Source organism: Vulpes lagopus, chromosome 6 (genome assembly GCF_018345385.1).
Source record: "Vulpes lagopus strain Blue_001 chromosome 6, ASM1834538v1, whole genome shotgun sequence".
Lineage (NCBI taxonomy): Eukaryota > Metazoa > Chordata > Mammalia > Carnivora > Canidae > Vulpes > Vulpes lagopus.
The window spans coordinates 71,919,947-71,946,959 of NC_054829.1; the positions used below are offsets into that span (position 1 = coordinate 71,919,947).

Consider the following 27,013-nt stretch of genomic DNA (forward strand, 5'->3'; position numbering starts at 1 on the left):
TTGGCCCCTTCAAGGGAAAGAGCCCTGAGGGGGAGGAAGGGATGAGAGAGGCACAGAAGCCCTCCAGGCTGGGCTGCATCCTAACTTCTGCAGAACGTGGGCTGCAGATCCCAGTAAGTGGTCAGCATGGCTCGGCCATGGCCCACCTGGTCATTCACTCACTCACCCATCCACCCATCCATCCATCCATCCATCCATCCACCCATCCATCCATCCATCCACCCATCCATCCCTCCATCCACCCATCTGTCCATCCATCCACCCATCCATCCATCCATCCATCCATCCACCCTTCCCTCCATCCACCACCCATCCATCCACCCATCCAAACCCTCTTATTAACCACTCTGTTCCTTGAGTGTTACCCACCCAGGTAGTAAGATCTGATTTTTCTGGGTTCCGGTGGGGGCCAGAAGGAGGCCAGTGAAGGAAACAGTGGGAAGGAGGTTTTGAAAGGAGTGGGAGAGCTCGGTATTGATCAGCAGCCCCTCCGGAGGCGTTCTGCCCCCTTGCCCAGCCTGGCCAGGCTGGGGCCCTCGGGGGCCCTGGGCCCCACCCTGAGGGCACAATCGAGCAGCACATCCATGCCTCCCCAACCCGGCCAGGCCCGTACTGGCTCCTGCATCTGCACGGCCCACCCCGTTCAGCACTGGCGCCGCTCCGATAATGTCTACCCGGGGTTGGGGAGGTGCCCTCTTGCCCACAATTCCTCCTAGCTCGGTTTTGCAGGGAACAGTGTGCCCAGTGGCCTGCTTCCTGGCCAGCACTCAGCCCCTACATCTGCAAATGGGGGCCAGCGAACACCAACCCTCATGGCCTCTTGGGGTTTTCAAGACAACAAGATGAGAAAATACAAGAGTTCAGGACTTGCAAAAACTGCTACGGAAACATAAGCTATGACTAACATCTCTGTTCTGTTTTCTCAAGTGGCCTCAGTTTTCCTGCCCATGAGATACGCAGGTTGCAGGAGTTGGTAACGCACAGCACCAGGAAGCAGGTTGGACCCAGAGAGCCAGCCTCCGCATACTTCGTACCCGCTGTGTGACCTCGGACTTGTTGCTTCACCTCTCTGAGCCTGTATTTCTGGTCATGCATGATGCGACACTGGTCACAGGACATGCTATGGGATTTTGGTGAGAACCCTACACACAGATTTACACAGGCTGCCCCCCATGCTCCCATGGAAAATGCCTGCTCAGAAACCTCCATTCCTCCCATTCCCACTCTGCGTTCTGAGGCTCTCTGGTTATTTGTTTCGGGTCCCAGTCCCCTCCCTACACAGGACGAGTTTGTTTTGGAGAAAGCAAGCTTTCCCCTGAACCTTTATTAAACCTGAGCCACGACTACAGGGTTCCCGGGGCTGTGGGGTAAGGGGGGTTGTGCTGCAAGATGTTTCTCATGTGGACCATTTAGTTATGAGAATCGTGGCGCCCAGGAAAGTCCTGTGCCATCTGTGCTATGAGCCAGGAACTGAGGTGACACATCCTGTGCCTGCGGGAACCTGGATCTCACGCTGGCCCGGAGCTCATGATGGTCCCTGGGCCCCTTGGATCACCAATCTGTCCCTGGTATTCTGTTCATGACTCACCAAGGAACACAATTGGACAAAGGCTGACGTGCTGTTGGGCAGTGTCTCTCTGCCAGGGTGATGCTGCCCTTCAGGGGTCATTGGGCAGCATCTGGAGTCACTTTTCGCTTGCCACACTACAGCCCGTGAGGTGCAACTGGCACCAAGGCCAGGGCTGCTGCTGAGGGTCCCACAATGCCAGGACAGCCTCTCATCGTACCAGTTTCTGCAGCCCCCATGTCTGCAGTTCTAAGCACAAGAAGCCCGGCTTGAGGGGACAGCAACTTTCAGCAAGAAGGATGGTCTGGCCCCGGTTCTGGTTGGGGCTCGGAGGCCCCTGGACTGTGGCCCTGAGCCCTGTGGGGAAGCAAAGTTATTGCTTGCTCCTCCCCTTGTGTACTTCCTGGGAGCCACGGCCAATGCTCAGGATGGGCTCTGGGGCCCCTCTCCTTGGGTTACACCTCGGACCACCCATGAGCACCCCTTCCTTACGTCCCCAGGTCACAGCGTGAGGCATAGCAAAGATGAGCAGGACACCAAGCTCCCAGCCAGGTTCCCAGCCCCAGGCGACCCCTACACAGACCCCATGAGTCCCCCTGCACCAGACCCCAGCCCAGTATTTCAGCATTTCCTGGACACCAGCCCTTGCTGGGGACCTTCCCACTTCTGTCAAGGAGCCCCCTGCCCCCGGCCTGGGAGGATGCCCTTTCCCTAGGGCCCTCGGCTGCCTGTGGCCAGAGCCCCGGTGAATCCTCCTCTGGCTGCTTCCTGCACTCACTCACCCTTTGCTTTTTCCAGCCCTGCTCCCCCAAGCCTGCCCTCCCAGCAGGGTCTCTGTCCTTGGACCCACCATCCCCTGACTTGTCCCCTGAACCTATGGTCACTTCTCAAGAACCATCAGGGTCCCTACAGCTGGGAGAATCAAGTGCAGACCTGTTGGCCTGAGTTCAAGGCCTTCCATGTCAGGCCCATAAACATGTGTCCAGCACGATGGACTCGACTGCCTTCCGGCCACGCTGTCCAGCTGATGGACTGAGCACGGGTCACCTGCATCCCAGCCCCAGGCTCCTACCACAGTCACCCAGCTGGTGCGCTTCTCCTCACACCCCGCAGGCCTGAGCCTTCCTTCTGTGTCCCACCTGGCATCCCACCTGGCATCCCACCTGGCACCAGTGCTCGTGGGGTGCTCTCCATCCATGAATTCCTCAGGCAGCTCTGTGAGGCAGGTTAGACTCCCCTCACGAGACGAGGAGTGGGTAGCCCTTTGGCTCAGGTCACATGGCTACGATGTGGTTGGCCACGAATGGGGTCCAACCGTTTCTTACCTGCAATCCCCTGCCCCTGCTGCTTCAACATTCCTCTCCCCAGTCCCACCTCCTTAAGGAAGCCCTCTGGGCTGTCCAGCTCCTGGTGCTTACTCTACACTCTACTTGCCAACTTCCGCTCAGGATGACACTCGGCCTTTGTCACCTTCCCACATACGTTGGTTGGTACTGAATCGCAAGCCATCCCTGGCACCCCAAGGGTACTTTCATTCCTTGTGCCTGCTCACCCAGTTCCCTCTGCACACCTCCACCACCGCCTCTCTGCTTTCCCTTACCTGCTCCAGCTTCCAGACACCGGGACTATTGCAGAGCCGGCCTTTCCCTTGAGCTGTGAGCTGCCAGGTGAGCTAGGCCAAGCCTCTTAGCCTCTCCGAGCCTCTCTAGGCCCCAGCACAGGGCCTGGGGTGTCACACGCAGACCGTGGGCTAAACGGAGCCACACACAGTCCCCACTGGCTCCCATGCTGTCCCGTCAGGGCTGGGGCCACGGTCAAGGTGATTAGGATCCGTTGCGGGTCTTAAGACAGCAGTGCGCTGGGAATGCCCAACAATTGGCTCTCCCGAAAAGAACACAAGCCCTGATTTGCAGGTTGGCCCATGTCTGTGTGTCAGTGTTTCCACGGGGGCTCATGTCAAGCTCCCATGTGAACACGGGGCAGAGAGGAGCAGCATGATTGGTCCTCCTGACTCAGCACACCAGTGGCCCCGGAACCACCAAAGCCCAGCTCGCTGCAAGCAAACCAAGGTCCGGAGAAGTTCACTCAAAGCCCCGCAGCTCGAGGCACAGCAGTGGAGCTGTGATGGGCACCCAGGCTCCTGTCCCTGATGAGATGGGAGATGCCCGCATAAGCGCTCTGACCCAAGAGGTGGGGGCAAACAGTAGCTTCAAGCATTACTTGGGGGCACTGGGTCCTCCCCGACACGGCAGGGGGAGCTAGGGCGGCATTCTCCCCCCCAGGGCCCTGGAGCCAAGGCAGGAGCTGAGCCTTGTGTGCGGCGCGTTGGGGATGCTGCGGACGGTCCAGGACAGCCCTCCTGGCTCAGGACATGGCTTGTGGGCAGTGGGGACCGTGGCCGCCAGGCTGTAGGGGAAAGCCCCCTGGATCCTGCGCATCCTGCCTTCCTGTTGGCGTAAGTCCCGTCTGTTTTCCACCTGGAGGTCGGGGGTCCGGGGCAAACTCACTCCCAAGAGCTGGTGCCCCTGTGCCTGTTTCACCGGCCAGCAAGTCTGGGAGGAGAGTTCTGGTAAACTCTCTGGGGCTGAGCCTGTTCACCAGGGTCACGCTGCAGCAAGGAGCCAGCACTAGGAAGCCCCCTACTCTTCCAGCTCCGTGGCCTGGGGCCATGCGCTCCCAGCCCCAGTGTGCTTGCCTGAAAACTGGGAAGAGTGCTGAGCCTGCCTCAGGCGGTCACTGTGGGGTGCAGTGGGCATCGCCAGCGGCTGGCTGAAACATTAGGCTTCGTCATTAGGAAGAGGGGAGCTGGCCAAGGTTCCTATAAAGGGTGAGGTGGTAATTGTTCCCTGAGGCCCAAGTACTCTGCTGGGGGGTTGCCGTGAAAGCAGACGCCACGTCCGAGAGTGGGTGGGACTGTTCCCATGGGTTTATTTACAGACTCAAGTTGGAGGCCAGAGCTGACCCCAGGCTTTCGTCTGCAGACCCCAATCCAGGTGAAGGCTCTAGCTGTAACCGCCCCTCCCAATCCATTCACGGGGCTCTTGCTGAATGCAGCGGCTGATGCAACAGTCCTGGGGCAGACAAGGCTCCCGATCTGACAAAGCCTGTCTGCCCTCCACCATGCTGCCCACCAAAAGCCACTCCCTTTCTCCAGGAAGTGTGACCCGAGGACCCACCGCTGCCAGCCGGGCGGATGCCCTGATCATGGGTTTCCCCCACCCTGTCTCTGTGGAGTGGAAACACAGATGCTTTCCACTGACCCAGGGACGCCTCCCCGGCCTCCTAACGCAGACAGCAAGCTCCCAACGCCTCCCAGCCCTTCACCCCATCGGCCTCAGCCAGTCTGCTGGCGGGTTTGGGCACCTGAGGACACGGTTCGTCCTTCTGCCTCCTGATTTATTACCCACCTCTCCTCCCCGGAATGAAAGCTTGGTGAGGGCAGAGGCCCATTGGGGGCACCGTTCGTGGGCGGTGCTGGCCTAGTGCCCGGGACACAGTTGGTGTTCAATAGATGTATCAGCCAAGTGAATGCGTACATGTGGTTTGCCACACGGCATGACCGTCCCTTGTCTCCTGCTCCGTTTCCCGCTTGAATTTGTGACCCTCATAAGAAAGGACGGGGTTAAAAAAAAAAAAAAAAAAAGAAAGGACGGGGTTTTCCTGGTAACAGGCATGTCATCAAGAGTGGGGACTGTTGAACGGACGCATTTGATAAAAGCACAGGCCAGCAGGAAGTAGGGAGAGTCTGAGGGGGGTTTTCAATGTCCTTTTCTAGTGGATGCCTCTGACGGTGGGGGGGGAGCGGGGGTTGCCCAGTGGCCTGGCTTCCCTGCTGCCCCCCATGGCACCCCCCTCTGCCATGCCCCGGGTGCCCCGAGAGCGCTCTGCAGCAGCCGCGGGATCAGAGCCGGAGTCTGGGCAGCAGCAGGGCAGCAGCAGGGACTGTGGGCGGCTGGAGGCCTCCTGGCTTGAGGTGAGCAGCCAGCCCTCCGCCCACGGGCCCCCTCACCACCCTGTGGGCTTCTCTGCAGACACTGCCTGCACGTCACTTCTGCTTTGAGCAACACCCATCCCTGTAATCACTCCGGCACAGCAGGTTCCTCTTTGGGGAGCCCAGCCCACCAGTCGGCACAGCCACACGGCTGCGGGTTCCGAGCCTGCAGCCCAGAGTCCAGCCCGGCTGGAGGAAGGCGGGGCGCCTGTGACTCAGGCCTGCCTTCCCTGAGGTCGCCTCTGCCCCCAGACACCCCAGGGAGGCCGTGGATCAGCACGAGGCCCCAGATTCCAGTCCCAGCTCTAAGCACTCGCTGGCTCCGGTGTGACCCTGATGTGGCCGCCCTGGCTCACAGTGCCCAGCATGCTCAACTATAAGATGGGGGCAACAGTAGAGCCCCCAGGGAGGTGTGGGGAGGGTTCAGTGACTGGACAGAAAGAGATGAACACGGAGTCTGCTGGGCTCCCACATGTGAGTGACGTCAGACATGCTGTGACACAGCCCAGGATGGCCGTGTGGCTCCTTCTGCTCAGAGCACACCATCCCAGGGGGCCTGAACCCCCCTCCTGGTGGGGGGTTTGGAAGCAAGGATATCAGGGCGCCTGGGGGGCTCTGTCAGTTAAACGTCTGACTCTTGCTGTTGGCTCTGGTCATGGTTTCAGGGTCGTGAGGTCCAGCCTCATGTTGGGCTCCATGCTCAGCAGGGCGTCTGCTTGGGATTCCCTCCCCCTCTGTCTGTCCCCCCCCCCCCCCGCCTGTTCGTGCTCTCTCTCTCAAATAAATAAATAAATCTTAAAAAAAAAATCAAGGTTATGTTTTGCTTCCAGCCTGACCCTTACGTTCTCTCTGTCTGTCTCTCCCTCTCTCTGCCCAGGAGGGTTCATGAAACCTCCCTCCACCTAGATCCCTGGATGACCACATGGAGCACAGCCCATGCCCAGCCTCGCCCTCCTCCGTTCACCTGGGCTACGAGTGAGAAATGAGCTCTCGCTGGATGACACTGCAGGGTTTACCCGTCACAGCAGCAAGCCTCTTTCCTCAACTAATTGTCAACTTACCTACCCATCTATGGCTCTTCTAAAAAGGTCAGAAACAAACTCACCAAAACACTAATTGCTTTTTCAACAATAAACATTATTGACTTCCAGTTATCCCTGGGTGGCTCAGCGGTTGAGCATCTGTCTTCGGCTCAGGGTGTGATCCTGGAGCCCCGGGATTGAGCCCCATATCAAGCTCCCTGCAGGGAGCCTGCCTCTCCCTTTGCCTGTGTCTCTGCCTCTCTCTGTCTCTCATGAATAAATAAATAAAATCTTTAAAAAATAAACCACACACAATACTGACTTCTGTCATCAGAAATCAGATATTTTTTTAACAGAGATTAAAAAAAAAAAACCAACAGGCTGACTTTCCTGTCAGTTCTCATGCCCTGGTCCCTGTCTCAGGCTCCTGGGGCTCTGGCTTCCACCCTCAGGCCCTGCCTGCAGCAGCTGCAGACTCCCCACTGGCTCTCTGGTGGCTGCCAGGAGACAATGGCGAGGGCTGCCCAAGGGGCTCCAGGGCCTCGTGTCTGATCGCTGTCTGTGGGGCCTCCGGGCCCTCACTGCTCCCTCCCATTGCCTGCTCTGTATCGAAAGAAGGTTCTTGAGAAAGGACCTCGTGTGTACAGGTACCACACTTGTCCTTCCTTCCTCCTGCAGTGCAGGGCAGGGCCCGGCCTTGCCTCTGTTTGTCCCCGACAGCAGGGCCAGCCCTGAAGGTCTGTCTGTTCTTAGACTTGGAGAAGGTGAAAGTAACTGGCTTGTGAAAGCGACAGGAGAAACAGTTCTAGAAGTTCTCGCTGCCCTCACTAGGCCTCAGGAAGCCCGTGGGCAACCCACGACGGCTGCCACGTGTGGGATGGGGGGCCATGCTTACCAAAAGCCATCGGCCTCGGCAAACCCCCGCTCTGCCCAACCCGGCCCTAGCCTTGCTGCTGTGGGGGGGCAGCACTCGAGCGCCCTGAGGTCTGTCTTGGGCTGGCCGCTGGGCACGGTTATAAACGCACAGGCTTTGCAGTAAGATTCTGGCTCTGAATCCTGGCCCTTCTGTATCCTGGGCACAAGGAGCAACCACCCCTCTGGGAAGGACGGTCCAGCCAGTTGACTTGGGCCTGCGCCTTGCACTGAGGCATCTTCTTATGGCCCTTGCAGGCTTGGCCAGCAGCCAGGCCTTGGGGACCCCACAGGCTACTTCTGTGGCATCATGTGGTGCCTGGAGGCACACAGGTCACAGGGCTCCTGAGGGTGGGGCTGCAGTGCAAAGGAAGGCCCGCCGGCTGCTTTGGGGGTGGTCAGTGCTGCGGCAGGCAGGGCCCTCCCTGGGTGGCTGACAGCTCTGGGCTTCCATGCGGGGTGGCTGGTCCACAGACCACACTCTGCGCAGCAAGTTGCGGGAAGCCTCTGGCCAAAGGGAGGGGCAAGTGGAATGCCTGGGGTACAGGGCCTGGTCCTGAGATTCCCCAGACCGAACGAAGCCAGAGGGAATCTGACAGTCAGTAGGGATGGAGCTGAAAACTCATAACCTCAATCTAATCACCAGGAAACATCTGACAAACACAAAATAAGGAACTTTCAATAGAAAGAACCAAAGGTGGGGGGTGGGGTGGGAAATCTGTATTCCTACAAGACGTCAGTGTCCCCAGCTAAAGGACACCCCACAGCTAGTGGCCACGCCTGCCCCTCACCTGTTTCCCCAACGGGAGGAGGAAAGGCCGGGAAGGGCCTGGTGCACTCCAGCGACCCCCAGGTACACGGTGCCTCAGGTAAATTGTCGCATGGACATGAATTTACAGAGCCGATGATGTCACCATGGGCATGAGAGAGAATAGCTCGACTCTGAGAACAGCATTTAGGGGTAAAGGGCCTAGACATAGGCCACTCATGCTCAGACGGCCCAGGAAAGACATCGTGTGTGCACCAAAGAGTGTGTCGGTGATAAAGCCAATGAAATAAGGTACTGACGACCCACAGAGGGCAGGCGACGTCCCCATTCTAAGGTAGTGTTTCCATTCCTAATGTCTGTGAAGTTGAAGTCATTTACAAATGGAAGGTTTATTTTTATTTTTTAAAAGATTTTATTTATTTAGGGGATCCCTGGGTGGCTCAGCGGTTTGGCGCCTGCCTTCGGCCCAGGGCGCGATCCTGGAGTCCCAGGATTGAGTCCCGCCTCGGGCTCCTGGCATGGAGCCTGCTTCTCCCTCTGCCTGTGTCTCTGCCTTTCTCTCTCTCTATGTCTATCATGAATAAATAAATAAATAAATAATCTTAAAAAAAAAAAGATTTTATTTATTTATTCATGAGAGACACACAGAGAGAGGCAGAGGCATTGGCAGAGGGAGAAGCAGGCTCCATGCAGGGAGCCTGATGTGGGATTCGATCCCAGGACCCTGGGGTCACGACCTGAGCTGAAGGCAGACGCTCACCTGCTGAGCCATCCAGGTGCCCTGGAAGGTTTAAAAGCTAAAATACTTATGGGGTACCCGGGAGGCTCAGTCGGTTGAGCATCCGACTCTTGGTTCTGGCTCTGGCTGTGATTTTGGGATTGTGAGATCGAGCCCTGAGCTGGGTGTGGAGCCTGTTTTAGATTCTCTCTCTTTCCCTGTCCTGGCCCCTCCCCCACCCCTTTCTATTAATTAATTAATCAATTAAAAGCTAGAATATCAGCAGAACTGGTCATTTCAAATAAGATCCCACGTGGAACTCCACGTGGAGGATGGGGACGAGCCGGGCTGTGGCCCCACCAGCACCATGCCCCTTGGGCGGCCTCGGGGTACCTCGGGGTACCTCCGGGGACCCGGCATGGAAGCTGCTGAGTGGCGGCAAGGCAGCCCTTCCTGCACTCACAGTACTCTTGGCTGCACCTGATGCCCTAATCCCCATGCGCTCGCAGGCCCAAGTCGGAAGCGAGAGGACCAGATTTGGGAGGTGAGACCCCTCAGGGCCCAGGCCAGGCGGCTTGTCTGCCTCCAGCCTGAGCCCTCCTGCGTCCTGCACGGCAGCCTGACCACCCGCAGCCTACACTTCTGCGGAGGACCCGTGAGTCACCAGTGGCGCGCACCTCCGAAGCTCAGGTTCCCACGGCCCACAGCCCTGCTCCCCTTGGCGGGAGCCTCTGACCCCCAGAAGAAGGAGCAGAGGCTAGGCAGGAAGGGGGGAAGCCCTGGGGCTCCTTCCGCCATGGGAGGGGAACACGCATTTGCTGCGGTGGGGGGTGTGGTGGCGGAGCCCTTGCACCCAGCCCTGGCCTGGCCGTTTCCTTGCCCGTGGTGGCTGCTGCGTGTGGACCAGCAGAGTCCTGCCGTCCTCGTCCTCCGTGAGGCCCTGGGCCTCTGCTGACCCTGTGAGCCTCTGTCCCTTCCTGGGCTTTGTGTGGGCTCATCCGCTCCCTCCCCGCTCCCTGCTCTCCCCGGTGGAGGTTTTCAGTAAGTCAGCTCCCTCCCAAGCATCCTGGCAGCTGAAGCCACTGCTCAGACATGATGTGTAAAGGCACCGTGGGTCGCCCGGGTGGCTCAGTGGGTTAACCGTCCGCCCCGTGGGTCCGGCTCCGGGCATGGCCTCAGGGTGCCGAGCCCCCGTGGGCTCCACACTCAGCGCAGTCACCCTGATGGCTGTCTCCCCCTCCCCGCCCCTGCCGACTCACAGGCATGTACTCTCTCTCAAGGAAATAAATAAATCTTAAAAAAAAAAATGTAATTGCAGGAAGCCCAAGGCTTCCTGAGCCAACTAGGGCTCACCGAGAATGCCCTCTTCAGGCCCCAAACCATGTCTCTGATAATGTCTCAGGGCCCACAGAGCCCTTTGACCTGATTTTACCCCAAGACTTGGCACTGCCTAAGAGGAAAAGATTCTCCAAATTGGAGGTTCTGATAGGGACGGTGACTGTGCTGATTAAGCACCAGCCTCTGGGCTAGATGCAGATTTGCAGACTACATTCACTGTCACAGCAGCCCCGTGAGGGGTATGGCTGTGCCTGCTTACCCCAGGGGGAAACTGAGGCTCCAAGCACCTCAGAACCCGGAATACAGTCAGGGCTGGGAAGGAGGCCTGTACCTGTCTCTTCCACGTCCCTCCGAGGTCCCAGGCCAGCCTGTCCATTCTCCCTGGGAGGCTCTGTGTCCACTCTGGGCCATCCAGCTGCACTGCCGCTCCCTCTCTGCACCCTGCAGATGCCCCCGGCCCCCTCTTCCGTTCTGCCCATCTGGGCTGCCTTGCTCTGAGGACTTCCAAGAAGTCCTGGTCAGCCCTTTGCCACCTGCCACAATGGGGTCTCAGCCCTGAGCGTCACGTTGCTGTGGTGAGAGAGACGTGCTCTGAGAGAGAGTCCTCTGAGACTGGGCATGCTGGCCTTCTAAGGCTGCTTGAGCCCCTCCTCTTACCGCCCTGGGGACTTTTAGGGAAAAATCTACACATTGAAACACCTTGGTTGCTAGTTCACACTAGCCCTCTGGGGTCCCACGTGCATAAGACGGCGGGTCCACGGCCTGACGCCCACCCCATGACACCAGGACGTGCACCTCACTGTCTGATCCACGTCAGGCTCTGCAGCAGCTGGAAGTTCTGAGCGCAGCACCTGATTTCAGGGAACAAAGTGCATCCTCGGACCGCAGTTGGGCCCAGGTTAGTTTACCTCAGACGAGTGACTCCAACCTGGGACAGCGCTGGGACCTGGCTGTGCGGGAGCTCTCCTGGGCGAGGGGACCCTGCACCACCCTTGCTGGCCCACGGCCAGATGGAGAGAGCCCTGTCCTAAGACAGCAGCCATGGCTGGAGCCTGTGGCGTCCTGGGCACCAAGGTTGACATTTTACATACATCCCTTCTGATATTCACAAGTGACTGAACACGGCTTCTCATGACACTCCCCAGTGTCCCCTGTGTGACACGTCTTCCTTCGTGTGGAAATGACATGTCAAGGGGTTAAGCAGATCATTCAGGGTCACACAGAGTAAGCGACAGAGCAAGAATTTAAATCCAGGTCTGTGTGGTGACAGAGGTTGCCATCCTTCTCCTCGTGACCAGGTAAACTCACGCAGGTTGCTCACTAAACAAGGGCATCCAGCCGCCGGGGTGATCATGGGTCAGAACCTCTGATCCTCTGCTCACTAAGGGGTAACCATGGTGCAGCCTGTTCTTGCCTGTCTAGAGGGATGCCCTGGTTAAACCGGTACGACACAGCCCCCGTGACTTTGCTCCCTCCATCTGGGCCCACACGACGTCTGCAGCTCCTCCCACCAAGCCCCTTGGCTCTGCGCTGCCCCATGAGCCAGCACGTCAGTGCCAAGGTCGGGGTGGCATCATGCCTGTCATGTCCCGGGCCTGAGACCCCTGCCAGGCCTTGCTCCCAGGCGACCTGACTGCAGCCACGGTCCAGTCCAGGCCCACCTGCCACAGGGACAGAAATGTGCGGCCCAGGAGCCCGCATTCCTGGCTGGTCAACTGCCCAGCAACTGCCCCACATCTGAGCGAGGCCATCCCTGGCCAGCCAGCCTCCAGACCTGCACCCTGGGCCGACGACCCATGTGCCTATCTCAACCGGCTGCTGCCAAGCCTACATGTGACGGATGTATGCAGCTGTCGTGTGCTGCATGGTGTCCCCCCCGGAATTCACAAGTCCTAACCCTCGGTTTCTGGGAATGTGACCTCATTTGGAATGAGGGTCATTGCAGATGACATCAGCTTGGATGAGGTCACAGCAAAGGAGGGATGACCCCTAATGTCCTCATAAAACGCGGAAGTTTGGACACAGGTGTGTGTGCGCAGGGAGAACGGCAGCCAGCCGAGAAGCTACCAGAAGCTGGGAGATGCCTGGCATGCATCCCTGCCCCAAGTTCCAGGAGGAGTGTGACACGGCAGCTCCTTGGCCTCAGACTTCCAGCCTCCAGACTGTGAGATGAGCAACGCGCATGTGCTGGGCGCCCGGCAAGGGGCTCTTGGTTGCGGCCCCAGGACACCCACAGAGCATCTTGTCCTCATCAGATCGGCACACGTGTGCGGAACATGGGGCCGCCCTGCCTCCTGCAGCTCAGTGGCCAATTGCCACCCTCCTGACCCCCAGGTAGCCCTCGCCGGTGCTCAGGACTCCCACCCCAACAGGCCTTGGACACCCAAGGGCTTCCCTGTGCACTCCCGAAGCCCTGTGAGGGTCACCACAGCTCCCCGGCTGCTGCCTACCTGGGTTGCCGAGGGCCATGGAGTCATAGATGAGCTTACAGGTCTTGAGCAGGATGGCGATCTTCTTCTCGGGCGAGTAGGCCTTGTGCATGCTGGTGAACTTCTGCAGGATCTTCTCCATGACGGGTGCCTCAGGCACGCTGGTGGTCACGCCCAGGTCCGTGGTGGTGGTGGCCAGGACCACCAGCTGGTTCTCCTTGAGCTGCTGCAGCGAGCCGTCCTTGCTGTGGATCTCCCGCAGGCATGCGTTGATGGCCTCCTTCAGGGGCTTCAGCACACACTTATACAAGGCCGACTCCACGATGGCCTCTGTGGGGCAAGAGGGGAGCGTGAAGGACCCCGCAGCCGGGACGCCGCCCCAGGCTTCTGTGCCCTGCAGGGTGTGCCACCCCACCGCCCGAGGCCACGCTGCACACCCAGCGTGGTGTGCCCAGCACCTGTGGCAGGGAGGTACTGCCGCACAAACCACACGGCACAGACACGGCTCACGAGCCTTCGGGGCCCGGTGCTTGGTATCCCAATGCTTCACAGGGCCTGGGGCGGCTTTCCAGGCCCCCCATGTTGTGCACAGCAGAAGCTAGAGTCTGCCCGCAGCTTGTCAGCCCCCACCCCAGAAGCTGTGTTCACTTATCACTGGCCTGCTCCTCTGCGTTCATGCTGCTCCAGCCACCCTGGCCTCTGCTGCCCAGCCAAGCCTGCTCCTGCCTCAGGGCCTTTGCATCTGCTATTCCCTTAGCCCGGGGAAGCCACTGCCCAACTACAAACATGACTTTTCCCTTCACTGTTCAAATGTCATCTTTTCCGAGAGGCATCCTGATCCACGAGTGGAATGCGACTGACTCGGCTTTGATCTCACAGCAACTGTGCCACATACACGCCCCGGATGCCCGTGTACAGACAGACTGACTATGGCTCGGATGGTGGGGTCACAGGTAGAGGGGCTGAGCCAGGGTCTGCACCCACCTACTGACGCATGGTGATCCTCGGGGCCTTGGCGGACAGCACGGAAAGTCCTGGGAAGCCTCTGTGGCTCCGCCACCTCCCCCGGAGGGCTGGGTCTCCCCTCTATGCGGGCCTGGGGCCGGCCTTGCCACTGCCCCAAGTCCTTATCCTCCCCGTGTGCGTCTCCAGCCTCAACAGCAGGGCACAAGCGGCTGCGTCAAGCCCTGAGCCTGCTCCTGCCCATCCATCCAGGCCGGCGTCCTGACCCTGCTGCCCTAGGAGCCTCTGCGGCCAGAGCTGTGGTGACCCCTGGCAGGGCCCTGTGCTCGCCGTCCCTGAGCCTCTGGCTCTGCTGTGACCTTGGCTGGGTCCTCATGCACAGGGCAAGGGGGCTTCTGGGTGCCGGTGCCTCTCAGACCCACAGGACCCACAGGCCGGGCCTGGCCCTCAGCGGCCACACGTTAGTCCTTCCTCTGCCTCTCACTGCTCCTTACATGCGGGTCCCTAATGAAGCTGCAGCGCCCTGGGCAGGTGGGGACGGGGGTGGGGGCCCACGGCCTCACTAGGCTCACATCCTTCCACCATCTAAGGGGTACCAGGGCAGGACTTGGAGAAAGAGGCCGGACCACAGAGGGAGTGGCTCCCGGCAAGGCTGAGTGCCCAGAAGGATGCCCCGCTCCTGCCCCCACCCAGCGCACCCAAGACTGACCTAGCTCCTCTTCAGGGTGTAGCGCGGGGTCCACCAGGGCCTTGAGCTCGGTGCTCTGCAGCAGGTAGCTCTTGAGTTGTGTCATCATGGTGCGGATCTCCTGCAGCATCTCCGTGCTGGAGGTCTGGCGTGCCATCATCTCCAGGCTGTACACCTTGTAGTCCTGCACCAGGTTGCCGAAGTACGAGGCCTTGTCCTGCGCCAGCTCCACCACCTTCTTGTACAGCTTCCGGTCATTGGACAGGAACGCGTGGAACACGTTGGTGAAACTGACGAAGCTCAGGCGGTGCCGTGCCTTGCCCAGGATCACGGAGGGCTTCTTCTTGCCAGCACTGCCCAGGTGCTCGGGCTCCTCCTCCGTGCTGCTGGTGGAGTAGGAATCCTGGTCCGCGGCCAAGGCCGACGCTCCCAGGCTGTCAGACAGGGAGGCCAGGGAGCCCTTGAACTCTGCAGAGCTCTGGGGCCGGCTGCCGGCCTGGGCTTGTGGGCTCTGAGTTCTGGCACAGGACGCAGGGCCACGGCCTTCCCCGGGCGCACCCGGTGTGGGTTTCTGGGGGGCCTCGTCCTTCATGGAGGAGGACTCGGTGCTCTCCACAGGACTGGGAAGGCCTGAGACCAGCTGCCGGGAGATCCGTTTCCTCCTGGGGGGCGGGACTGGGGGCTGCCGGACCTTCCTCGGTGGCTCTGGCACACTCCCCGGGTCACCAGCTCGGGCCACCGCTTCCTGACCTTGCTCCGATGTCCCCGGGGGAGGTGGGCTGAGCACGGGCGCGCTGGGAAGCCCCGGCTGCTCCCCCACGGCAGGCAGCGTCCTGTCCACCCTCCCAGCAGCCTGGTCCTCCAGGGAGACCTTCTCAGAGATGCGGCGTCTGGGCGGTGCAGCGGGGAGGTTCTTCACGGGGACAAGAGGGGCAGGGGGCTGCGGCAAGGGGCCGGGGGCAGGCCCAGGCTTCATCTCTTCCTCCCTGAGGGGGCCCAGGCCTGTCGGGGGCCGTGAGAGCCTCTCGCAGGCTGCCATGGGCGCTTGGCTTGGAAGGTCTGGGGGGCCTGGGGCATGGGGGGCTAGGTCGGGGGCAGATGCCGGGGGTGTGGGAGGAAGGGCCTCTGGAGGCGGGGGAGCAGCTGCTGGGGGGGAACTGGGCAAAGGACAAGCGGGAACCAGAGCTGGGGGTGGAGGGGGCCGCTGGGGGCCGCTGGGCTGCAGAGGGGGTGCTGGAGGAGGGGGCGCCGGGGGAGGGGGTGCCGGGCGGCGCGGGGCCCACTTAGAGGTGGGTGAGGTAGCGCAGGAGGTGGGGGGCAGCGAGCGTGTGGGGCAGCTTCCGGGGGTCGGCGGGGCGGCAGGCAGGGCACCGCCGGCACCACAGTCCTCGATGAAGATGGGATTCACAAACCACAGGCGGTCGTTTCCCACGGACAGCTCGATTTCACACGCGCAGTTCCCGGACCGGGCGGTGGGCCTGAGGCCGCAGGCCGGGGGTGCTCTGGGTGCCGGGTCCCTCGGGGGCTCCACGGAGCTCCCACTGCCTCGCCGGGGGTTCAGCGATGAGTCCCAGAAGCCTATAGAGACAGGGAGAAGCTGCTCAGTGTGCAGGCCAGGCCCCTGCCTGTGGGTGGCATCCGTGGCGGGAGGGGGCAGGGCTGCTGGGCCCAGGCTTCACCCTGGGGCTCTTTTCCCTTCTTGGGCGGTTTAAACCTCCCCCACCACTTCCTGCCTCTAGAGGGGGAAGCCCCGTTGGATCCTCCTGGGCGCTGGGGGTGGGGCCCCGTTGGGGGGGTGGGGGGCAGGGCTGCCCTCCAGCTCCGCCCCTGGGCTGGAGAGCCACCATGGGGCACCTGTGGCTCAGGGTGTAGAGGGCAAGGGGTTCGGCTTCCGCAGGCTGGACGCCCCTGGCAGGTGCCTTGACCTTTTTAGGCTCTGTCCAGTCATCTCAGGAATGGGGTTCCCCTGGAAGGTGCTTGGGGCCTGCCCTGGCCACCAGGGCAGTTGTGTGCAGGGAGAATGAGGTGTGCAGCGGCCGTGAGCACACAGGGAACACTGGTCCTGCTGCAGAACCTCCATGGTAACAGAGAAGGCTCCACCTTCTGTGTGTCTGTGTCTGTGTGTCCGTGTGGCTAAGGGCGCTGGGTTCACAGCAGGGGCCCTGCCCTGCTGGCTCTCCTGTCCTGCCCAACTCACAGACACCTGGGGCTGTGGCTGCTGACCAGGCCTGACCCCCTCCAGATGAGGCTGGTCAGCACCAGGCTGGCCCAGGATACCCCAGTGGGAAGGGCCCAGGTGGCTCAGGGGTTCCTGGCCTCTGGGTACTGAGCCCCGTGGAGAATAGCTCAGGATCCTGCAAAAAGGGTACAAAGTGTTGGGCACAACTTCAGACACTGCACAGGCCACATGAGGCTCATGAGCACCTCCTCCCTCCCAGGGAGCAGCTGAGACTCCAGCCTGTTCAGCCTGTCAACCTTACAGACCCTGATAGTGCAGGGTCCTCGTGGGTGGTGGGGCCCCCATCACAGACCCCAATAGTGCAGGGTCTCTATGGGCTGAGGGCCATCCCCCCCATCCAGAGCTCCATGCTTCTGCTGGAAGTATCCACAAGGACCAACATAGGAGCCTCCATGTGGTGGGCCCAGCTCTGTGGGCCACTTGGCTGACCCGAGTCAGGTCATCGCCTCCTGACTGCAGGCCTTCAGTGTCAGTCCCCATGATGTCCCCATAGGACATGGAGATAGAAACCCAGGTAGATGAAACAAGGTGCCAAGGTCACAGGTGGGTGGCGTGGAAGAACCAGGATTTGAACTGGGTCAGGCTCGTTGCAATGCCTGTTGCTCAGCCTCTGGGGTTAGTGTCTTCCTCCCCCAGGAACTTGCAACACTTCCCATCGGAGTTACCGTCCAGGGTCGGAGGGACAGCGTGCTGTGCGCCCCACGGCGGGGATGTGGTAAGAGCACCGTGGGCTCTAGACAATGACAGAAGGGGAACCTCAGCCCTGTGTGCCTGCCCTGAGATGGGGTGCCCCGGGGATGGGGGCTGCTGCCCCTCACTAGCCAGGGTGTGGGGGTGCTACCCAAGGTCAGAGGGTGCAATCCAGGACCACGGTGCTGCTGGGACATGGACCCAGAGTGCGCGTGAACCCCACCAGGAGGGAGCGTGGGCCCAGCTCCCCTCAGCCCTGCCCTGGGCAGAGGTGTTGTGTGGGGTGGCCGGGGTCATGGCCGCAGTCTCCACGGTAGCAGGGACGGTAGCAGGGATGACAGCCGTTCACGGCCACACTCTCCCAGGTGGTCGCACCAGGCATATAGCCGTCTGGCCTTGGGGGTTTGCGTCTGAAGCACCAGCCCTGTCCACGTGGGACCAGCTGTGTCCTGGGACGTGCTCCCAGCAAGGAGGGCCAGTCCGACTCCATGCGGAGCTGGCCAGAGCCCCACATGTGAGCTGAGCCCCCTGAGGCTCACCCCTAAGTCCTAGGACTGTCCTGTGGGCCAAGATAGAAGCCACGGGGCAGATGATGGACAGCCTTGCCCACCGACGCCTGCACATCCTCACTGCTCACTGAGACGGTGACCACAGCTGCCCTCCTCCTTCTCTTCCCTGGGACACAAGGCTGGGCACATGGCAGGCCCCTGCTGCCAACACCTGTGGAATCTGCCCTGACGTCCCGTCCCTCACTCCTTCCTGAGCACTCAGGGGTCTGTCCCACTTACAGGCTTGGCCGGTCCTGGGTCCTGTGCTGGGACCCCTCTGACCCTCCCTACACGGCTCATTCTTGCTTTTGTGACTCCAGTCAAATGTCACCTGTTGGGTGGAGACTTCTGGCACATTCGGACCTCACATATGCTTCCCTGGTCCCCCGGCGCTGCTGCGCACCGACCCGAGTGACCAGCATGGGGACGGGACAGCCTAGATCCTGTCCAGTTGTCTCCACCCCCTCCATACTGTGAGCCTCCCTAGGGTGGCAACAACGCTCCATCCCTGGGGATCTGCAGCACCCAAGGTACCCTTGGCTCAGCCCCGCGGCTTGCACGTGTGCAGTGGCTTCCCCAGAGTGATAGGCAGGGCTCCCAGGCATGGAGCACAGGCAATGTTCCCTTATGATGGTAACTTGAGGATGACCCAAGCCAAGGGAGGAGAGGAAAAGAGGAGGAGGGCGCAGAGGAGGCCGAGGAGTGCCAGCCAGCCTCAGTAGAGCGGGTCCATCGTGCAGAATAAAAGAACCCACCTTCCAGGGTCCTGGTAGGACCAGCACGGACGTGGGGCTTCAAGCAAGGGCCTGCAGCCCAGGTGGCTCGGAACTGCTCCAGGCCCTGACACAGGCCTGGGCTTATGCTCTGGCATAAGCTTTCTGCTTGGGCAGCTTCAATGCTGAGGCCACTGTGGGTATGTGGGGGCAGGCATGGGGGTGGGGATCAAGGAGCTGCATCCCAGGGCCTGGGGGCTGTGGGGAGCCATAGGGGCAGAGGAGGCCTTTGTACAAAAATAAAAGAGAAGCAGGTGACTTTCTCTGTAGGATGCCAAGGCCGGGGGCGGGGGGCGGGGGGAGCGGAACAGCCACCCAACGCTACAGTTGGCAGAGCTGGGGTGCCCTCAGCTCAGTGGCCAGACATCCCCAGGCCCCCGTGTCCCCATGCCTCTGGGCCGCACCTGGACCGAGGGAGACATCCCCAGGCACCTGTGTCCTCACACCTCTGGGCTGTCCCAGACCGAGGTGGACATTCTGCAGGCCCTGCAGCATCCTGTCACTCGGCCAGGGATGCCTCCTGCCAGGCATCTGCTCCCACAAGCCTTAGAGGCCTGGGCCAGGCCAACACCAGGCCAAAGGCTCCAAAGGCAAAGGCTTCATGCCCAGGGAGCCCGGGGGAGTGGCGGGACAGACAGGAGATGAGTAATGTAGCAAGATGTTCCGGCTGCCACGGAAACAGCTTGAAAGTCCAGTGAGTTCAGTGAGGAAGTATTTTCATGGTATGAAAGGCTGTTGGATACTAAGCTGTCATTCACACTGGGGCTGCCGATGGAGTTTTTCTCATTGTGAAATGTAAAGGAAAAAGCAAATTATATGCCAACTCGCAAGAGCTGTAGAGCATGTGCTTTCTCCAGACACATTTTAAACATACCAAGCACATAAAGAAATATGCCCCAAACATGTGTGGGCATACACCTCTACACCTCTAACCGTTACCTCCTATTGCTTTCTCCACATTCCTCTTGCACTTGGAATCGGTTTAATCCTGGATTTCTTGCTGTATTAGTTTTTGGGCCCCAAGATGCTACGTCTTTGGTATCCTTGGCCTTTCCAAGGCCCATCCTGGACCTTCTGAGGTCAGCTCATGAGCAATGAGCAACCCCTCCAAGTTATCTATCACATGCTGCTGACCCTGCAAATAAATATCTCGGTTTCAGCAACATCATTCCTGCCTGAGCACTGGGGCTTTGCAGTGACTCGGACATTTATCACATTCTGCTTATTTTGTAAAAAGTGAGAATTCCAGAAAAGTTGAACTGCAGACACTTCAGATAGGAACTCGGAGCTTCACGATGTATCCAAGGGCAAGGTCAGCGGGTGGGGTGGGGCTGGCATGGACCCCACGGTAGGAGGTGGTGGGTGCAGGGACCAGCAGTTCTCAGCAAGGCTGCAAAGCCTGGCTGACCTTTTGCTGTGTTTCTTGGAGAGTCCCTGGTGTCCTTTCACCAAGTCCCCTCATCTACCCCAGTGTGAGTGGGTTTCAGATCCTCGTCAGGAGAATGCCTGTCTAGACAGCTGGAGATGCTCAGGGCACAATGCCTAGTGTGTCTGGGGTCCTCGACACAATTCCTTCGTCCTGCATGTTTCATATGATTGCTGTGGGTGAAGTACAGTCCAGGACACCTGCCTGGTGTGTGATTTTTTTTTCCTTTTTGTGAAGCAAGTGCTGACTCAAGCTCCGATTGCTGAGGCATTCTCAACCTTCAAAATCTTGAATAAATGTGTTGCTGGTCACAAGGCCAGCTCACCAGCCAGGCCGCCATCCTCCACTAAGGCTCCTCTGCTTTTACAGGTCTTGGTCGATGCAGCTAACGGACTATTTGGGCCACTTGTTTGTTTGTTTGTTTTTCCCTCTTCCAGCCCATTCAGTTCCCCTCTCGTGTTTTCAATTCACCACTTAAGAGTGAGCCTGTGAAACCCTTGGTCCCAGCCATCAGTCAGCGCAACTAAAGCAGAACTCCCTGCCCCAGTGACAAGGGAGCAGAGAGGCAAGCTGACACCCACGAATCCCAGCCCCACTCCGCTCCCCCAGGTGGGATGTGGGTGATATTCCCCAGGCACCCCTGGCTGCCCCAAAACAGGGGATGGGAAAAACAAACGGTTAACTCAACAGAGCTTGCAGCCCTGCAGGAAGGAGCCTCCATCGGTTGACCAGTGTCTTTGTGATGGACAAGGAACGAGCGTTCTTATTAACAGTCGAACTTCCAGAGCCCCACACACATGATTTCCTGGAGCCCTAACAGTCCCTCCCTTCCATGAACCATGTGGGAAACAGGCAGAAGGGAAAGTAAGCGAAACTAAGTTTCTTTGTGATCTGCCGCACACTGGCAAGGACCTGATATGGGCAGAGTGTGACATGGGAAGCTCCTGACTGTCTCAACATGATGCCGTCCTAGAAGGAAAAGCAATGGCTGCTTGACAAGGGCCAGGCCTCCATGACCCTGAGAGTCTTCTTTCACTTAGGAACATCCTTGGTGGTGCCCCCCTTGGTCCTGAGCTCCCCCAGCTCCCGGGTGTACAGTCACACCCCTCACAGACCTTTCTGCCCATGGGTCCTGTCCCCAGGCTTCAGAAAACCAGCCTGTTGCGCTAAAGACCTTCCAAGATTTCCTTCGTGGCTGTGGGCTCAGGCCTCAGCAGCACTCCAATGCTACACGTGTGTTTCCTCCCCCACGACCTCACCAGAGGACTCCAGGCAGGCTGTGTCTTCTCCAGGTCGGGTAGGCAACGAACCATTATTTTTTCAGTCTCCTGACGGCTGTTGCAAACACAGGGCATCTTGCAGACGTCACAAGAGCCACGAGGGCTGGTCCCACCACGGTGCTGGGACTTGCTAGGCTGAGATCAGCACAGCACACCACCCCAACCACACAGCGGGGCCGCGGACTGATGCCCACAGACCTCTCCTGCTAGAAGTGAACCCCCCCACCCCTGGACCCAGCCCATGCGTCTCACTTTCCCTGCTGACTTGGCCTCACATTGGCCCCTGACTATGGCAAAACAGACAAGAAGGTCACAGAGTGTAGCCGAGGGGTCCAGGTGTCAGAAAGCCCCAGGTGCATGTCCTAGCTCCATCCTTCCCTGCCTGGCCCACCCGGGACACACTCCTTGGCCTTGCTCAGGCTGGATTTTGTACCTTTAACATGGGGACACGGGGATCACACGAGACAATGCGAAGCAGGTACGAAGCCCTGGGAGTCCTCAGGGACACGTGAGACCTCAGAGGACAGGTCCCTCGGGTTGTGCAAGTTACAAAGCTGTCACCCATCCCTCATCTGTCTGCCATCATGTTCATGCTGCTCTTTCTTCTGACGAGGCTGGCACAGGCACCAGGGCAGGGGTGGTGCAGGTGCCCAACCCTGGACAGCAGATGGAGGTCTGGGCGTGTGGCTCAGCCCTTCCCAGGCCACGTCCTGGCAGTAGGTCAGCTTGCATTCTGACCGGCCTCGGCTGCCCCAGGCCCCACAGGGCTGTGTCAGACCCTCTGGGTACCTGTCACTTAGAGAGCTGAGAGATTCTTCAGGGCTCCCGGGGCTCGGAAGCCTGGGGAGGGAGAGGACCCCAGTGCTGGCGGCCAGCAGCCCTGAAGCCCCACGTCCCCCAGCCCTGCCGCCTCTCCTGAGACTTGGAGGGGACTCACCCAGGCCCAGGTTGGAGATGGTCTCGAGGTCTGTGAAGCTGCTGGCTTCAAGGATGGCCTGGGGCAGCCTCAGTGTGAAGGGCAGCAAATCTCTGTGGAAACAGGAAAGGCCAGAGGTCAGCAGCGGAGAGCACCCTGTGTCCATGTCTGGCCCCACAGCCCACGGAGGAGGACCCCAGCCCTGATGGCTGCCACCGTCTCCAGGCAGCCCAGAAACGTCCCTGGGGCCCAGGCAGCAAGCAGTCCCATCTAGCCCTGTGCCAGCCCTGAGGGGCCCGGAGAAGTGGGCACCTGTTCCAGGGGGTGGGGGCATCACTGCCTCTCCCTGGTCGATGGGCCTGTGGGCAGCTTCCTGTGCCACCCGGATACAGCCATCCCCTTCCTGTGGCTAACGGGATGGCGACACGGGCAGGGACATAGCCAGACATCCTGGTGTCGGCTTTGGTCGGCCCCGCCAGGCAGGTCAGGCCTGACCCAGATGGCGCCCTCAGTGCTCATCCACGCCTGTGTTCCTCAGTTTACCTGGGAGCTGTCTGGCCTGCCAGCCGGGTTCCCGATGGCTCCTTGGCCACCATGTATGTTGCATGGTCACTCGGTTCATTGGACGGCCCACCCATCCAGCCTGAGACCGCTGCCCCTGGGCCCTCCTGGCCTGGCCCCTGCCCTGCGTCTCCCGCCAGCTCCTCACTTCTGTCCCCGCAGGCCTTCTGGCGCCTCCCTGAGCCACACACTCATTTCCCGAGTGCATGTGCCCTGCTCATTCCCGCCTCTGAGCTCTTTGTGGACGGAAGGGTCTCCATCCACTCTGGCTGCATCTCCATCCCAGAGGTTGCGCCAGGGACCTCCTCCACCCCCATGGCCTGGGGATGGTGAGCATCTCCTGGCTCTGCTCCCCAGACACCTCATCCGGTGCAGCACTTCACCCAGGGGCCGCTGCTTCTTATCCGAAGAAAAGTCGCCACAGGAGGACCGTTTGCTGAACAACTATTATGTGCCAGGTACTGGGGCTGGGTGTCTGCAGGCTTTATGGCCATGATATTATCACTACTTTTTTAAAAGATTTATTTATTTGTTTAGAGACAGGAAGTGTGAGTGGGGGGAGGGTAGGGCAGAGGGAGGAGCAGATTCCCCACAGAGCGGGGCTCCGACACAGGCTCAATTCCAGGACTCTGACACCATGACCTGAGCCGAAGGCAAGAGTCGGGACACTCAACCGACTGAGCTACCCTGGCACCCCGATATTATTACAATTTTTGTGATGATGGTCACAACCCAACAGGCAGGCACTAATATCTTTGTATGACTTAATTCTGGATCAGAATCCCATGGGGGAGCAGCTAAAGATGCAGATCCCCAGAATATGCATGAGGATTCCCGGAGTTGGTCCGGGGGCTGGGCCAGGAATCCATATTTTTAACCAGCTCTCAGGGAGATCCTGATGGACAGCCTGGGGTGGGAGCCACAGCCCCCTAAGCAGGGCTCGCAAGAAAAATAAAAATCAAGCATCTCTGCAGGTGTGTGCATGTGTATAGGAGAACATATGTATTTTTTCCTTTCATAATAGACTATTAAGTCCATTGAAAAGCACTCACAAAAATAGAAATCTGAAAAATGGAAAAATGGAATAATGCTCTAATAATGCTCCAATAATGCTCCAATTCTACACCCCCCTCCCCCGGCGAGTCAGCTCGAGCACCCCAGGGTGGGACACGCTCCCTCCCTAAGAGGCCTCAGTTTCCAGCCAGTGTTCTTGTAACTTTCTTTCCCTGAGCATGAGGGACGGCCCAAGAGAGTGTGTTTGGCACCATGATGCAGGGTGCACACTCACACTCTCACAACCATACAAATGATGGCAAGATTTGAGCAAAACGAGACTTATTCCAAGTTACACAAGCCCCCTGCTGATATTTACCAGTGTGGTTTAATTTTTTATCTAAAAGGAAGGCAGTCATGATGCCCTAGACCATAACCCCTCCAGGGTGTTTTCCAACACTGGCCACCAACTCCCCAACTGTCCACACACCAACAGGGGTCTCACCAGTTACTTCAGTTCTGCACTCACACCCCGCAGGCTAGGACTCCCTCCCACCGTCGGACGCCGGATGCAAGTCCCAGGCCACCTGGACAGTCCCTACAAACCTGCCAGAGCTTGGCAGTCCCCACTGCCCCCTCCCCAGGTTTAGTGTGAAGGACACAAGTTAGGAACAGCCCGAAGAGGCACATGGGGCAGGTCTAGGGGAAGTGCACCCATGGACCCGCAGGCCTCCTGGCACTTCGACGTGTGTTCACCACAGTGACGGTAGTGGGTGAGGCTGAATGTTCCAGCCTCTAAACGACTGGTCTGTTGGGACTAGTCCATCCTGAGGCCACCGAGGGGCATTGCCTGTGTCAGCTCTTGGCACTAAACAAAACATACCCTATCACTCAGGAAATCCCAAGGGCTGTAGGGGCCTCACATCAGGAACCGGGGTGAAGAACAAACCCAACATTCTGGTGTTGGATGGCACAGCCTCCCAAGGGGCTGCTGCCCCCATGGGCAAACCCAGTGCACCATCCCATCACCTGTCTCCCCACATGGGCTCAGCAAGCCTGCCCAGATGCTGACCACACCCACCTCACAGGGCAAGGGCCCAGGGCCTGGGTGGGCTGAGGGTTTGTCCTCATGGCTCCTGGTACTCAGGAAAGGGGCCCGGCACCTGCCTGGCTCCTCTGTTCCCCACCCCTCTCAGTTGTTCAGGCCTTGCTGTGATGAGGACAGCTGCTGTGGCCTCGGGCTGGTCTCCCCTTGCTGTGAGCCCACCACCTGTCGCAGCTGTGTGGCTCCGCTGAACTGCATGCTGACAGGGAGCAGCTGTGTGGCTCCCGGAAGCCAAGGAAGGATGTCCCCATGGCTCCTGCGCACCGCATATGAGGCATCCCTTCTCATCTCCACCCCGGTGTCTGCTTCTCCCAGGGCAGCAGTTTGCGGAACTTCCCACCACCAAGTTTCTGCCTGTGGTGTTTGCTCTGCCTAGAATTCTCCTCCTGCCCTTTGGAGCCTGATCTCCAGTGTTCCCTCCCCCATGAGAACGCCAGGACCCTCCCACCAGTGACCCCCAGAGGCTTGTCCTGGCTGCTGGAGCCTCATGCCTGCCCCATGGCCCCCCTACGGAGAGCCACAAATGCCTCTGCCCCCCAGGGAGGGGTGGGCTTGGGGGTGCAAAGGCCCAGCAACCTTGGCTTTAAGGTGGGTGACCCCAAGATCACTCCTGTGTTCCTGAAAGCTCCCAGGGATCCTGCTAAGGCTGGGATGGCATCTGTATCTGCGATCAATGGCATTCCTGCCAGGTTCTTTCTCTGCTCCCCTTCCCTGCCCCTGCTCTCTCCTTGGGGGCAACACCCCTCTGGAAGTGCCGGGCTCAGCTCTGATGGAGCCCACCCAGAGCTGGGAGCCCGTCTAGGGGGTGGGCCCCAGGATCCATAGTCTTTACCAGCTCCGTGGGCAACTGGGGGGTCCAGCTGGGTGTGGGGAGCCTCTGCAGTCCTCACCCCAGGCCACCGTTCTGCCTGGAGCATTGGAGTGAGCGTGCTGAAGCAGAGCCCTGCCTTCCCACACCAGGTGGGGATGGGGGTCCTGGGGAGGTCTGGGGGGGCCTGGGGGGGCCGTGGGAGGCCTGGGGGGACCTGGGGGTGGGGTGGATGGGAGGCCTGGGAGGCCTGGGGGTGGGGGGATGGGGGGACCTGGGGGCGGGAGGGGGGGAACCACATGCTTCCAAAGCAGCCCTCTGGCGCTGCATCGCTCCACCCTGGCTACCTCCTTGGATGAGGTAAGCAGAGCCGGGGAGGTGGAGTGGCAGCTGGATAATGGCCTCCGGCTCCCAGGGATCTCCCCCCACAGCCCACCCCTTACAGGGGGCCTTGGCGCTGACACGGTCTGCTGACGCTCGGCCCTGTGATCGCCCATCGGTTCCCAGAGCCCTGGAGGGTGGGTAAACAGTCACCTGCTTTTCTGTCACATGGAGAAACAGCAGCCGGAGTCGGGAAGGCGGGAGATGATGGCGTGAGCATGGGGACCAAGGCCCTGGGGCGCCCTGCAGAAACGGGCGCAGACCCCCCCCAGCGGCCGGGCAGCCAGCGCGCTCCTTCCCCTCCCTCTTCTCCCGTGGCCGCCTGACCAGCATCATCATCCCCCTTCTTACAGGAGTGCGCGTGGGGCCTCAGAGAGATAGGAAAGCCGCCAGGACCTGGGCACTGCGTCCCTTGTCCCGCAGAGCGTGGGGTCTCCCCAGGCGGCCACCCTCTGGAGATGACAGCTTCGTGGGGCAGGGAGGGCCGACCTGCCCGACCGCTGTGCTGCACGTCAAGCCACCAGGCCTGGGGCCTCCGTGCTGTGCCTCGCAAGGCCCAGGGAACGCGCACAGGTCGCGCAGGTCGTGTGAGCGGGGGCGGGCATACCTGGCAGGGCGGCTGCACAAAGGGCGCGGGCCTGGGCTTCCACCTACTTCCACTGTCCACCTGCCATTACCCCGCTATGACTGAGCCAGTTCCTCCTCCTCGTCCGCACTCCCTCACCAACAACGGGAATGTCTCTCGGGGAGCTGTGGGCAGTTTACAAGGTAACAGGGCGCCTGAGAGCCCTTGGCAGACGCCTTGGTCACCGCGTCACCGCGTCACCTGTGCTGCCCATCGGGGCCCAGGAGGGGCTGGCCAGGTTGGGGGCTGCTCCGGGTCGGGTGCGGTTTTT

The 27,013-nt window shown here is 60.0% G+C and overlaps 1 protein-coding gene across 3 annotated transcripts in view; it reads right to left on the minus strand.

Moving 5' to 3' along the window:
• RIN3 (Ras and Rab interactor 3) overlaps positions 1-27,013 on the minus strand; it is a 105,139-nt gene that overhangs the window by 12,531 nt on the left and 65,595 nt on the right. For all 3 annotated transcript variants that reach the window (XM_041758267.1, XM_041758266.1, XM_041758268.1), the window contains 3 exons: positions 22,291-22,382; positions 14,419-15,975; positions 12,768-13,076 (listed from right to left, as the gene is read on the minus strand). In XM_041758267.1, coding sequence (XP_041614201.1) covers positions 12,768-13,076; positions 14,419-15,975; positions 22,291-22,382 — 1,958 coding nt within the window. The remainder of the gene's footprint in view (positions 1-12,767; positions 13,077-14,418; positions 15,976-22,290; positions 22,383-27,013) is intronic.